The 14,288-nt window shown below is 59.5% G+C and overlaps 1 protein-coding gene across 2 annotated transcripts; it reads left to right on the top strand.

The window, feature by feature from the left end:
• The first annotated feature begins 1,684 nt into the window (after positions 1–1,684).
• On the top strand, positions 1,685–14,125 carry BOK (BCL2 family apoptosis regulator BOK). Of its 2 annotated transcripts, none has more exons than XM_033229471.1 (5): positions 1,685–2,377; positions 2,757–3,005; positions 5,278–5,406; positions 11,288–11,451; positions 12,841–14,125. In XM_033229471.1, exons 2-5 carry the CDS (start codon positions 2,786–2,788, stop codon positions 12,964–12,966), a joined length of 639 nt encoding a protein of 212 aa, XP_033085362.1. In that variant the 5' UTR covers positions 1,685–2,377; positions 2,757–2,785; the 3' UTR covers positions 12,967–14,125. The 2 variants fall into 2 exon arrangements, with proteins under 2 accessions (XP_033085362.1, XP_033085361.1); XM_033229470.1 differs by having other exon boundaries at positions 2,021–2,282.
• Positions 14,126–14,288: the final 163 nt, after the last annotated feature.

Here is a 14,288-nt window from a genome sequence, read left to right as displayed (position 1 = left end):
GAAAAGTCCTCCATAGTATCTTCTTATCCCTTTAATGCTGGTAGTATCTATAGTGATGTCCTCTTTTTCATTCTTGATAGTGAAATTTGTGTTATCTTTGTTCTTACTCAGTCTTTCCAGGGGTTTATCAGTTCTATTAATCTCTTCAAAGAATCAATTTTTGGCTTTGTTGATTTTCTCATTTTTTGCTTTATTCCATTAATTTCTGCTCTTATTTTTATTATTTCCTTTCATCTTTAGTTTTATTATTCTTTTTCTAGCTTCCTGAGTGGAAGCTTAGAGCAATAATTTTCTTTTTTTTTCTTTTTTTTTTTTTTTGAGATGGAATCGCACTCTGTTGTCCAGGCTACAGTGCAGTGGCATGATCTTGGCTCACTGCAACCTTCACCTCCCAGGTTCAAGCAATTCTCCTGCCTCGGCCTCCTTAGTAGCTGGGATTACAGACACCTGCCACCACACCCAGCTCATTTTCTTGTATCTGTAGTAGAGATGGGGTTTTCACCATGTTGACCGGGCTGGTCTCGAACTCCTGAGCTCAGGTGATCTGCCCACCTTGGCCTCCCAAAATGCTGGGATTACAGGCGTGAGTAACTTTGCCTGGCCTAATTTTCAATCTTTCTTCTAAAGCTATCAAATTTCCTCTAAGTAGTGTTTTAGTTGCACTGCACAGCATTTGATATGTCTTATTTTTCACTGTTCTTGTTCTTTTTTTACCCCTTCCACTGTGATTATTGACCCATTGATTATTTATAAGTGTGACATGTAAGCCGGTGCGGTGGCTCACGCCTGTGATCCCAGCACTTTGGGAGGCCGAGACGGGCAGATCATGAGGTCAGGAGATTGAGAACATCCTGGCTGACTTGGTGAAACTCTGTCTCTACCAAAAATACAAAAAATTAGCCGGGCGTGGTGGCGGGCGCCTGTAGACCCAGCTACTCGGGAGGCTGAAGCAGGAGAATGGTGGGAACCCAGGAGGCGGAGGTTGCAGTGAGCCGAGATCGCGCTACAGCACTCCAGCCTGGGCAACAGAGGGAGACTCCGTCTCAAAAAAAAAAAAAAAGTGTGACATGTAATTTCCAAGCATTTGCAGATTTTCCAGTTATTGACTTAATTCAGAGAGGACACACTGTATGATTTCAATCCTTTGAAATTTGCTGAGACTTGTGTAAGGTCCATGGTCTATTTCGATAAACATCCTATGTGCACATGGGAAGAGTAAGTATGTTTTAGTGTTGTATATATGTGAATTAGGTCATGTTGGCTAATCCCATTGTTCAAACTGTGTGAGGTTGATTCAAGAATAAAGAAACAAACCAGTGGGATACAGTTCCGAAAGACACACACACACACACACACACACACTCTTCAGTTGAGTTATGTTGAGATACTGGGGACTCCTCCAATTCGGTGGAAAAAAAATTACGCTTTTCAATAAATGATGCCAGGTCAATTGGATATCCACACGGAAAAAAATGAGCTCTGGCCCCATACCACACCATTCACAATAAATGTAATCAATCACAGATCTAAATACGAGCCCTAAAACAAGCTTCTAAAACACAGGAGGATATCCTAATAAAAAGTTACTAACTATAAAGAAAATATTGATAAATTGGACATCACTAAGAGTAACTCCAGTTCATCCAAAGCAAAAGTAAACTACAAAATAGAAGAAGGTATTTGGGATAACGTCAATAAATGGGAATCCAAGAATCCGTCTACAACACAAAGTGCATGCGTCGGACCAAGAACTCGTATCCAGACTATGGAAAGAACCTCTACGAACAAAGTAGACAGACAACCCAATTTTCAAACGGGCCCGGGCGAACACCCAGGCGGCTGGGGCTGGTTCCAGGCCCCCATTGCTCCGCCTTGCAGGGGCCGCTCCGGCCTGGTCGCCTTCTCCGGGCGCATCCAGGGAACTCGCTCGGTCCTCCTTAAGCGCGGAGGCGGTCGGAGAAGCTCGGGCCGCATCTCCCCGACTCCGCCCCCGGGGGTTGCCTTTCCCTTAGAAGGCCAAGCCCTAAGCCCAGCCTCTCGCCGGCTGGGAGTCGCGCGGTGGCCCCCTCGCTGCCCAGGACCCCGACGCCGCGGCCGGAGCCCCAGCGAGCGCGGGAAGCCCCGCGGACCTCGCGCTCCCGGCTCGGGCGCGGACGGGGCGGGCGCCGGGGCGGGGCGCGCGTCCTCGCGGGTCTGAATGGAAGGGTCGAGGTCGTCGGCGGCGGCGAGCAGATCCTGAAGCCAGAACTCCACCCCGGCGCCCGCGCCATGCGGCGGGAGAGGTGAGCGCGGCGGGCGTGGCGTCCGTGCCGGGGTGCCCGGGGTGCCACGGGAGCGGCGAGGCCCGGGACACGCGCGCAGGACGCGAACGGCGGAGGTGGGCGGCCCCGGGCGGGGGCGGGGGCGGGGCCGGGGCGGGCCGGGGTCCGGGCGGTCGCCGTGGGGGACGCGCTGGGCTGTGTCCTCCGCCCCCGCCGCCCACGCGCTCGTCTTCGAGGGCGGGCCCGGCGGCCCCGGAGCAACCCGCCGTCTCCCCGCGGCCCCTCCGCTCCCTGGCAGCCGCGGGGAATGTCTGTGGCTGAATTGAGGCTCTGAAAGAACGTGGCGCTGGGTTTTTAAAGATTTGGGGCACAAAAAACGAGAGCGGACCGGGCGCCGGCTACGGTCCTTCCCGAGGGCCTCGCCCCGCGCGGCGCCCCGCGCGCCCCGTTCCCCGCGCCGCTTCCCTCCACCCGGCTGAGCGCTTGTGCCCGCAGGTGCGGCGCCCCCCACCCGCGTCGCCGCCATGGAGGTGCTGCGGCGCTCCTCGGTCTTCGCCGCCGAGATCATGGATGCCTTTGACCGCTCGCCCACCGACAAGGAGCTGGTGGCCCAGGCCAAGGCGCTGGGCCGGGAGTACGTGCACGCGCGGCTACTGCGCGCCGGCCTCTCCTGGAGCGCGCCCGAGCGCGCCGCGCCGGTCCCGGGACGCCTGGCCGAGGTGTGCGCGGTGCTCCTACGCCTGGGTGAGTGCGCCCTCGTGGGACCCCAGCTGCGCCTCCTCCCCTGCTGGGCCGCAGCCTCCCTCCGAGGCCGAGATAGGGGGCTGGCCCAGGGGCGCCCACCCCCTGCCTGGGACGACCAGGCGCTCGGGACAGGGCCACCCAGGCGGGTGCTCCCAGATCTGCTCTCAGGCCTCCCACGCCACAGGCCCCCCCATCAGCTGCCTGCTCAGCCCCGATTTCAGCCATGCTGGCCATAAACAATAGAAAGCTCCAGAAAGAATAATCTATTAGTGGGTGGCTAAGCTTCCACAGTGACCCTTGTTCTCAGCGGGGCACAGAAACCCTTTGTAGGAGCACGTGTCCCGATGTTTATTTTGGAAAACAGATCCTTGCTGTTACTGGCTGAGATCCCGCCCTCCCGCCCGCTGCCTTCTGGATTCCAAGGCCTCTGAGGCCCCCCCATTGGAAACTGCGCCCACCACGCTGGGTAGCCACAACCTCAGTATTCGTTGGTGCTGTGAGGACATCTGGGGTTGCTCAGTTCTGGGGTCACACACAGCCCACTGACTGCCCCCACTGTCTCCAAGGTCTGGACTGCAGAGGTTGGGACCAGCCTTGCTGTGTCTGTCCAGCCCCCTCACCACAGCTGGGCTGCCGCCGTCACCTGTGAATATTTATGAGGTGCCCAAAGAGGGCACATGAGGCGCTTGTGGCCGAGCCGGGAAGGGGGGAGGTGACGGCAGCAGTGAGACTGAATCGGTGGCTCTCCAGGCAGGGGGTTGGGGTCGGGGTCGGAGGTCACGACCCTGTGAGGGGACACGCTGCCTCCTTTCAGGCTGACGCTGGCATGGGCTGTGGGTGGCCCCTGCCTTTACATGGTGGGCTGGGCCCAGAGAGCAAAGCTGTGTAGACTTGGCCTGCCCAGGAGTGTCTGTGGGGTACAGACAGAATCCATGGGGCCCAGCACAGAGCCTCCAGGAGGAGGTGGAGTCCCATCTGAGGCCTAGGTCGGAAGGAGGGAGAGATCTCTGGGTGGGAGCGAGGTGGTTGGTGGGACTCCGTGAGAACTGCCACCTGCTGCTGCTGCCTCTAGCCAGACTCTGAGAATGACCCTAGGGGATCTTTTAGTGGCCTTCTGAGAAGATGATGCCAGACCCCTGGAATGGCTGAGAGGAAGTCCCAGATGTCCAGCGGGGCCCCGGAGGGACACAGCTCAGACCTGCATCTGCCCTCATAGCTACTCAGGGTCAGTCTCTCGAGGCCAGTGCTGTCTCCCTGCCCTCGGGCAGCACAGACAGGAAGAAGCCTGGGCTGTGTCCCCACCTTCAGTCTGGGGCCAGCCTGCAGCAGCCCCGGAGGTCTGTGTTTGGGAGCCACAGGGTCAGGCCTGGGAATTTCCATGTCACCCCCCACCCCCGGTCAGCCTCTCCTGGGCTCTGCTCTGGTTCCAGATCTTAATTAATGAGATATAGAGCAGCTGGCTCCGGGGATGTGGGCGCCTTTATCGGCCAGAATGGTCCGGTCAGCAGCATTACCCTGTTTGCTTTGGCTGGAGAATTGGCTGGGCTGGGGACTCCCAATCCCAGGGCCCTGTGGCATTGCCAGCACCATCTGCCCTGTGCCTGTGCACTGCTGCTGCCAAGGGCGCCACAGGCAGCACTCGGGGCGGTGGGCCTGTAGGGGGCCGTCCTCGGCTGCCAGGGCGGGGCTGATGCAGTGCCACCTCCAAGCACGTCCCCTTGGCAGCAAGAGCCCAGGTGGGAGTGTGGCAGTGCGGGTCGCTCAGGACAGCCACCCTCTGCACCTGAGCGGTCCCTGAGCCATGCTAGGGCCTGAGCCAGGCTCTCGGGCTTCCCCCTGCTCTCACCCCGAAGCTTTCTCTGCCCAGCCCCTCCCCATGTCAGGCTCTGGCCGCCTGCCTGGTCCCTCCTGCTCTGGGCAGCTCGGCTGCCTGTCGGCTGTGAGTCACCAGCAGGCACGGCCCACGCTCTCGCAGGATTCCCGCCCCACCGGCTTGGCCGGCTTGGCCTAGGGGCTGGCTCATCAGAGGGGCAGGACTGGGGGCACCCTCAGCACTTCCTTGGTCTCCTGGTCTCTAGGGACCAAGGTTGGGGGACGGCTCAAGGGAAGTCAGATGGGGTTAAGTGGAGGTGGGAATCAGACAAGTTAAGTGAGGAACAGGCTGGAATTCAAGCAGGGTCAGGTGGGGTCAGGTGCAGGGTGTGCCCCAAGCCAGTTGTGTCCCAGGGAGCTGGGGCGTGGGCTGTCTCTCACTGCCGTTGTGACCACACAGGGGATGAGCTGGAGATGATCCGGCCCAGCGTCTACCGCAACGTGGCTCGTCAGCTGCACATCTCCCTGCAGTCTGAGCCTGTGGTGACCGATGCGTTCCTGGCCGTGGCTGGCCACATCTTCTCTGCAGGTATGCCCAGCCTGCCCGTCCCATGGGACCTCAGGGAGGGATCTAGGGTCTGGCTCAGGCTCACAGGGACCCCACGAGCCGGCCTCCAACCATCCTGATGCTGCCCAGTGCCCACCGGTGCCATCTCGCTGCTGCAGGTGTCAGGAGCCGCCCAGCCACCAGCGTGGGCTCACACCACAGCATTCAGGGTCTCTTGTGGTTCTGCAGGCTGGTGTGCCTGCTGAGCAGCTGGCACAGGCTTCTCGAGTGGTGGTGGTCGTGGTCCAGCATCAGTGAGGCTGCATGACCTGCAGTCCTGTGGGGTGGCATGTCCTAGGGATGCTTGGGTTCCTGCAGGGGCCCCTGCACGGGGTTTGGGTTTCTCATAGCGTGGTGCTGTGTCCCGAGGAGTGGCCAGGAGCAGGTTTCCCAGACAGCTCCCGAGTAGATGCTGCCAGGCTGTTAGGATAGACCCTCAGAAGTCACGGGAGGCCGGGCGCGGTGGCTCAAGCCTGTAATCCCAGCACTTTGGGAGGCTGAGACGGGCGGATCACGAGGTCAGGAGATCGAGACCATCCTCGCTAACCCGGTGAAACTCCGTCTCTACTAAAAAGAAAATACAAAAAAAACTAGCCGGGCGAGGTGGCGGGCGCCTGTAGAGTCCCAGCTACTCGGGAGGCTGAGGCAGGAGAATGGCGTAAACCCGGGAGGTGGAGCTTGCAGTGAGCTGAGATCCGGCCACTGCACTCCAGCCTGGGCGACAGAGCGAGACTTGGTCTCAAAAAAAAAAAAAAAAAAAAGAAGTCATGGGTCATGGGTAACTCTGCTGGATTCTCATGGTCAGAGGCGAGCCTTTAGGGCTCCAGCGTCCAGGAGAGGGGACAGCATGGGGGCAGGAAGTCCAAGCTGACCGGCTCCCGGGGGTGTCCGGAGAACAGCAGTGCGTCTCACCTGGCTGTGCCTGCCTCACCTGTGACCCCCCTGGGCACTCCCATCTCTGCCCTGGAGAGGTAACTCCTGGCCCCGCCTCCCTGCTCCTGCTGCTCCCGGCTGTCCACATGCTTCTAGGCTCACAGGAGGCTCAGGGCTTGTCTCCCCTGCTTGGTGCCCTGCTGTCCACTTGTCCAGCTGCCTCGGCCTGGATTTGCCCAGTGTGGCTTCTGTCCGCTTGCCCCGTGTCATCGGGTCTGGCCCTGCAGACCTCAGCCCCTTGCCTTTGACCTCTGTGACCTTGGGTCCTGTCCTGGCACCCCGTGCTATGAGCTGCCCCTGGGTGTGGCAGGCACTGGGTGCTGCCGTAGGGGTGAGTGGTGCGCCGGCCCCGATAGGGCACCTCCCTGATCGGCACATCCCTCAGCTGTTTTCCAAGTGCTCTCCGGGTGCTGGGCACAGCTCTGGGCCAGCGAACCCCGGGTGAGCAGGATTCCCCGAAGTTTGGAGGTGGGGATGCTGTTCTCCTGAGGTGGGTTTTTGGAAGACCCTGGCAGCAGGGAGGCCTTGCACACCCTCGTCTGGGAGCTGGTCTGGGTCTGTGGCCAATCAGCTGTGTGCCTGTGGCCCTCTGTCAGCTCTGTGGCCTCAGCTGCCTTGTCTGCAGGGCAGTCCTGACAGCAGCAGGAGCCGGGCATCAGGCAGAGGCGCCAGAGGAAGCCACACCCTCGCTGTGGGAGATGCATCCCACACCACGGCGGACCCTCGGAGCTAGGGGTCTTCAGATGGCCTCAGGACCTCCACCCACCGGAGGGCAAGGGGAAGAGGCCGGAAGTGTGAGGACCACGGCCTCTCGCTCAGGCAGACCCCACCCTCGCGGGGTGACCTCTAGCTCCTCTCCCAGGCATCTCCTCTGACCCCTGGTGGGCCGGCCAGAAGCCTGGGGACAGAGCGGGGCTGACACCCTCGGCTGGAGGCCAAGGCGGCGGGGGCTGTCAGCGTTTGCTGACAGAGTCCGGCCCCTCCAGTGCCACACTTGATCACTGCTGACCTCCCTGGACAGAAGTGACTTAGGCTGGGACGCAGCGGTGACCCTGCAGGCTGCTGGAGAGGGAAGGCTGAGTCCTGGGATGGGAGTCCAGGCGAGGTCTGGTCCTGCCCCCAGGCTTGTTTTGTGGTCACAGCATGTACTGGAGTGCCTCAGGCCACACCTGGGGAGGGCAGTGACCTCAGGCTGTGGTGTGGGGTCAGCAGGCAGAACCGAGCTGGGTGTGGGCGAGACTCCCTGTCTGGCCCTCCTTGGGGTGGCCTCAGAGCCTGGATTCTGTCACTGCTCCTGTGTTCCTCTGGGAGATTGTAAATGAATTCTCTTTGGCAGTGTGGCTCCAAGGCCCCCATATGGCAGCCCGGTGGGGCTGATGGTGGGGGGCCGGGCCCAGCCAGGCTGAGGCGTGTCATGGGGCAGACCTAGGTTGACTGGGGGTGCATATGGGTAGGGGCTGGGGAGTGGGTGGGTGGTGTGGCTCAGGGGCCGGGTGGGCAGGGGGCAGGGTCCCGGCACAGTGGGCGGCAAAAGCACGGTGGCAGGAGCTGGCGAGCTGGTGCCCACCCCTCCTTCCCCCAGGGTAACCTGGGCAGGCACCCGGAGGAGGCAGCGTGTGGGGCCCAGGAAGGAAGCCAGGAGTGGAAGGCGTCCTGGGCTGACGACCACTCTTGGCCCTCCCTGAGCCGACGCCGGTGAGCGGTTGGCCCCCCCTGCCGGTGTCTGTCTCGGGGCTGCTGGGTTTACGAGCCGCAGGCTGGCTTTAAAAGGAACAATCACTTCTGAGACTGCAGCAGCCTGCCTGGGCCCCAGAGGTGGAGCAGGCCCAGGAGGTGGGCCTCCCCCTTTGGCAGGGAGAGAGGATGGGGCCAGGATGCCCCTGCCCGCCCGGCCTTGCCTGAGCAGGGCCTGGCCTGAGGTGGGGGCGGTTTCTAGGAAGGCTCTGGTTGGTTCTGGGCGGGCGCCTGAAGGCCGGGGAGGGCTGAAGGGAAAGGTGATGGCGGGACGAACGGGCACACAGCTGACAGGGGATGTTGGGGGGCACCGACCAGGTGGTTTGGACCATGTGTAGAGTTCAGTTTAAGTCTTGTGGGTTTCACTGGAAAACTGGAGCTGACTCCCCTGTGGTCAACATCCCCCACCCCACCTAGCGCCCCAGGCTTGTCCCATGCAGGCCTGGCTCTGGCCACGCGACAGCCTCCACACCACCACCTGCCTGAGGGGAACCGCGCAGGCTGAAGCGCAGGAGCTGCGTGACCTGCAACGGGTTTCTGAACCAGAGCCACCTGACTAGGGAGCTAGGACAGGGCCGCTCCCTTCTGCCCCTCAGGCCCACTGGCAGCTGCACCCCCAATCCCCTTCACCCTTTGTCCATCCCAGTCCTCCTGGGCCCTTTTGCCTATAGAGTGAGCCTCTAGCCTCCAGGCGCTTTACATGTCCTTGCCTCCCTGTCTGAGGCCCCACCCATGCCAGCCATCCCTGCACACTCTGACCCCTGGGTCTTCCTCCCTCTCTTCCTCTTAGCAGGCAGCCCTGAGGGTGTGCGCCCAGCCCAGCCCCTCCACTGCAGGCAGGCGGCACAACCTGCACTGGCTGGGGCTTTGGCTAGTGATGTGAGCCACCTGACGGCTGCAGGGCAGGGCTCTGTGGGGGTCTCCAAGTCTCCAGCCCCAGGAGCCTCCCATGAAGGCAGAGGCCAACAAATGTTGTTTCTGGCTGTTTTCTTTTAGGGCTTCAAAGTTCCCACTCAGGACTTTGGAATAACTCATTTCCAAAGTGGTAGAACTCATTTTCCTCCCCATTTAAAAGTTGGCAATAGTTTTTTTTCCTTTGAATTTGAGTTGTATTTCTATAACTATATATGTAATTTTATATAATTCTTCTAATTATAGTTTTACTATAAGAAAAACTTAAATGGCCGGGTGCAGTGACTCACGCCTGTAATCCCAGCACTTTGGGAGGCCGAGGTGGTTGGATCACCTGAGATAAGGAGTTCGAGACCAGCCTGACCAAAAAGAAGAAACCCTGTCTCTAATAAAAATACAAAATTAGCTGGGCGTTGTGGCACATGCCTGTAATCTCAGCTACTTGGGAGGCTGAGATAGGAGAATCGCTTGAACCTGGGAGGCAGAGGTTGCGGCGCGCTGAGATTGTACCACTGCTCTCCAGCCTGGGTGACAGAGGCACACCCTATTCTTTCTTTCTTTTTTCTTTTTTTTTTTTTTTTGCGACAGAGTTTTACTCGTCGCCCAGGCTGGAGGTGCAGTGATGTAATCTTGGCTCACTGCAACCTCCATTTCCTGGGTTCAAGCAATTCTCCTGCCTTAGCCTCTGAAGTAGCTGGGATTACAGGCGTGTGCCACCACGCCTGGCTAATTTTTGTATTATTAGTAGAGACAGAGTTTCACCATGTCGGCCAAGCTGGTGTCGAACTCCTGACCTCAGGCGATCCACCTGCCTCGGCCTCCCAAAGTGCTGGGATTACAGGCATGAGCCACAGCGGCCAGCCAAAGAGACCCTATTAAAAAAAATGCTGGTGCGGTGGCTCCCACCCGGCCTGCCTTCTGTGGCTGACCACCACACTTAGTATCTATTTATCTGTTGGAGGACACTTGGGTTCTTTCCACCTTTCGGCAATTGTGAATTGGCTGCTGTGAACGTCTGTGACTATTTGTTGGAGCTGATTTTTGTTTTCATAAAAGATCCAGGTTTGCTGCTATATGAGGGACTGGAGAGCAGTGCTTCATCTTTGCATGTGCAGTGTCCTCAGGCTGACTCCCTCCAGGGACCACTGCTGGGCGGCATGTTTTGTGGCCGTTCAGATACTGCCAGTGCCCTCCAGCTGGGCTTCCCACCAAGGTTTACAAGGCTTTGCAGTTGCCTGAATCCTCACATTGCCATTTAAAAGCATTTATTTATTTAGAGATGGGGTCTCGTTCTGTCGCTCGGGCTGGAGTTCCGTGGTGCAATCTCGGCTCACTGCAACCTCCGCCTCCCTGGGTTCAAGCGATTCTCCTGCTTCAGCCTCCCGAGTAGCTGGGATTACAGGTGCCTGCCACCACGCCCGGCTAATTTTTTTGTGTATCTTTTGTAGAGACGGGGTTTCACCATGTTGGTCAGGCTGGTCTTGAACTCCTGACTTTGTGATCTGCCCGCCTCGGCCTCCCAGAGTGCTGGGATTACAGGCATGAGCCACCGTGCCTCACCTTAAAGCTTTTAATGCAATAGATCACATCTTGTTTTAATTTGCCTTTCTTTGGTTATGAATGAAGGTGAACATGTTTTGTGTCTCTTATTTATAATTTTTTTGTGTGAATCAGCTGTTCCAGTTCTGTGCTCGTAGTTCTTTTGAAAGCCTTCTTTTCTCACTAATATATAAAATGTCTGTCCGTGTTGAGGCGTTGTGTCCTGCCTTTTGTTCTGTCCCCCCACCCCCCCGTCGCCATCTTTTGTCTTCTCTTTCAAGGCGGCTTCCATCTCAGTTCAGCCTCAGCAGGTTAGGGGTCTGGGGAAGGTGGTTTCTCTGCAGGCCTCAGCTTCTTTATATGTACAATCTGGATGCCAGGCCTGCTGCGGGAACAGGCTGCCGCGGGGTGCTGACTGTGAGGTCACTGGCTGCTCACTCCATCCGGCTGCTGCCCTCAGTTCCCTCGTCTCACCCCCCATTGTAGCTGCGGCCTCCTCCACAGACGTGGGCTGGGCAGGTGTGCAGTGGAGTCCGAGAAACCTGCCTGCCCGAGAACTACCTGAGAGGGTGGACAGGCGGCCAGCTGGCCAGGCGTCCTGTAGGGGAGCGGTCCCCCTTGGGAGGGTCCCTGGTCATTAGCTGGACAGCAAGCACGACAGCAGCTCAGAGCGGCCCAGCCGCTTCCTTAAGTGCTCCCGTGGGCGGGATTCAAGTTGTGGTCTTGACCATCTCTCTCCCTGCAGGCATCACGTGGGGCAAGGTTGTGTCCTTGTACGCGGTGGCCGCAGGGCTGGCCGTGGACTGTGTGAGGCAGGCCCAGCCTGCCATGGTCCACGCCCTCGTGGACTGCCTGGGGGAGTTTGTGCGCAAGACCCTGGCAACCTGGCTGCGGAGACGCGGCGGATGGGTGAGTGCCTGAGCGCCCGCGGGGGTGGGAGAGCTGGGGTGCCAGGGTGCAGAGGTATGGGAGGGAGTGGCGGGTGGGTGATCACCTGAGCACTGCTGGGGGAGGTGGGCGAGGCAGGGAGTGCGGCAAAGGCCGAGACCTACAGGCAGGCCCTGGGCGCTCTCCTCTGCCCAGATCCAGCACTGACTTACCCCCGACCCTACCCCTGTACTAAAGACCCGCTGCCCCCAGCCCCTGCCCACCCGAGTGGGAAAAGCAGGGCCCCGAGGGGCGGGTATCAGAGCCAAACCCTTCGTCTGTCTCCGTGCCCCCGACTGCCCGCCCTGTCCTGTCCAGACTGCAGGTGCTGCTGGGGCCTGGGTATGGAGGGCGGCTCCCCTGCTCAGAGTCCCGCGTTCTTTCCTGCACAGCGGGTGTTGGGCCTGGTGTGTCAGTCAGTGGCCAGGGATGACAGGGCTCAGATCCCTCTGCTGGGGCCTTTGGTTCAGCATCTCGAGAGATTGAAGTCAAGTGGTCTGTGGGTGCTGTGGTCTCCTGAAGGCTGAATTGGGGGTGGGGGAGGGCACTGTCCTAAGATGACACGCGGCTACAAGCATCCCTCAGCACAGAAACCCCGACTTCCGTCCCCTCCTGCCTTCCTCCTGTGGAGTCTGGCATGGGGTGGGGCACTGTGTGCCCTGTGGGCGAGGACACTTTGAGCAATGCCAAGGCCACAGGTCTGGGCTGCAGGGAAAAGACTTCATTTATTAGCAGGAAGTGAAGGGAATAAGAGAATTGGAGTGGATGTTCATTCACTCATCCAGGAGGAACTTCAGGGTCCAGGGAGTCCTTGGGCTTCTGGAAGCGCAGTTCCTGCTGTTGTTCCAGGCAGAGTGTGAAGGAAGCTGGGTTTGCCCCTTCCTGGCAGCCCAGGCTCCAAGGCCCCACAGGAGGACGCTGGGGTACTTGTAGCCCCTGGGGTGCAGCAGGCAGGTGGTTGAGGGGAGCTGGCACCCTGGTCTGGATGTCCGGAGCCCCAGCAAGGGCCACGAAGGCCTCTCTCCTGCCGGCAGGGGCCCTCCAGCCGGCCTGGCCTGGCTGCCCTCTGTCCCCACCTCCGGTGCCTCCTGGCCCTTGACACTGGCTGAATGTGCACGATGTCGGGTCTGGTCTCGTGCTGGAGACTTCAGTCCAGGCCGCAGACCTCCTTCCGGAACAGTCTCCTGCATTCCCTCACACAATTTGCTGATATTCTGGTGCACGGTGCTAGGGGGCCTGGCGGTGCTGGGCGTCTGGCAGTTTTGGGGGGCCTGGTGGTGCTGGGGGTCTGGCAGTTTTGGGGGGTCTGGTGGTGCTGGGGGTCTGGCGGTGTTGGCTCTGCTCTCTCACGTTCTCCCTCTTCCCTCCCAGACTGATGTCCTCAAATGTGTGGTCAGCACAGACCCTGGCCTCCGCTCCCACTGGCTGGTAGCCGCACTGTGCAGCTTCGGCCGCTTCCTGAAGGCTGCCTTCTTCGTGCTGCTGCCAGAGAGATGAGCTGCCCACCTGGGCAGTGGCCGCAGCCTGGCCCTCTGGGCCCGACGCAGGAGGCCCTCAGCACCTGAACACATCTCCCTCCTCCCCACCCAAGCCTGGAGCACTCTAACCCTTGGAGACCCCCTAAGCCCCGTTCCTCCACAGACCCAGGCCCTCCAGAAGGGGTGAGCGGGGATAGACTTTCCTGAGCCTGGAGCTGGGCTTTGGGGCAGCCTGCGACCCTCCTCACTTGTGCCCCTTCTCCTGGGATCTCTGTGTCTTCCCTTTTCTTTCTGGGGCCAGGAAGTCAGGGTCAACTCCCAGGCCCCAGATGCAGGGGCCCGGAAACACCTGCTCTCCCCTGAGCCCCAAATGCAGGGGCCTGGGACACCGTGCTGTCACCTGAGCCTGGGGTCCCATCCCAGGAAGAGGGGCCGTCTCAGGACCTGAGTCCTCAGGGGCCCCACACATTCAATCTGAAGGTGACCCTGGCCTGGCCGAAGCTGGAAGAGCCATGGGGACGCAGCCAGTAAACAGAGCGTAAGGCTCACGTGCTGGTTGCTTAATCCGTTTCTGGAGGAAGAGTATGACCCCACCTGTGATGGGGCCCTTGTGTGGTGGGGACTGGGGCCAGCGGGCTCCAGGCTGCATGCTTAACCCATGGACATGGAACCTGCGGCAGAGAAGGAAGGTCGCATGAGTCAGATCCCAGTCCAGTTTCATGTCAGTGGAGGGTGAGGGTGACCCCATCTGCTATTTTTGTGCCCATCCTCAGACAACCATTTGGGGATGTGCCTATTAGGGCTCCCTAAGAACTCAGATGCCCAGGAAGCCCAGCCCCTCAGGGTGCACCCACACACAGCCTTCCCTTGACGCCTACGTTTCTGGGCACATGTGAGGCATCTTTCCTGGAACCCCGAGCCAGCCCTGTCCCGCCCCAACGCAGCATGGCACTCAGGAGATACAGGCTGGATGTGGGGCGGTCCTGGGGAGGCCTGGCCTAGCAGCCTGCCCTCCACACGCCGCCCACCTGAGCCCTCCCTGCCAGGCTTCATGCTGGGGTGGGCCACGTGCCAGGACAAGAGGACTCCAGCAGAAAGCCAGCCCTGGACTCACATGGCATTCAGATCCCACTGGGGGTTGGGGTGGTAATAAACTCCAAATGATCATTCTCATTTTACACAGAATGTCACTCGCGTGTGTTAAATGGCTTCTACCTACATACAACATGGTAAAAGGTGTGGAACGTTTGCTTGAAAATAATTGGGGGTGGGGGAGTGGTGAGAGGGTGGGGATGGGAGGGTTCCTGGAATTGGTTCTTTATCCTGATTAGATGTAAAGGC

This window comes from Trachypithecus francoisi, unplaced genomic scaffold (genome assembly GCF_009764315.1).
Source record: "Trachypithecus francoisi isolate TF-2019V2 unplaced genomic scaffold, Tfra_2.0 Lachesis_group13, whole genome shotgun sequence".
NCBI classification, from domain to species: domain Eukaryota; kingdom Metazoa; phylum Chordata; class Mammalia; order Primates; family Cercopithecidae; genus Trachypithecus; species Trachypithecus francoisi.
This window is presented reverse-complemented; position numbering and strand designations above follow the sequence as displayed.

Excerpts from the sequence above, each read along its gene's own strand:
- BOK (XM_033229471.1), top strand. The coding sequence starts at position 2,786 with ATGGAGGTGCTGCGGCGCTCCTCGGTCTTCGCCGCCGAGATCATGGAT. Across the intron at positions 3,006-5,277 it reads CGCGGTGCTCCTACGCCTGG|GGGATGAGCTGGAGATGATC; the intron begins GTGAGTGCGCCC and ends GTGACCACACAG. Across the intron at positions 11,452-12,840 it reads TGCGGAGACGCGGCGGATGG|ACTGATGTCCTCAAATGTGT; the intron begins GTGAGTGCCTGA and ends CTTCCCTCCCAG.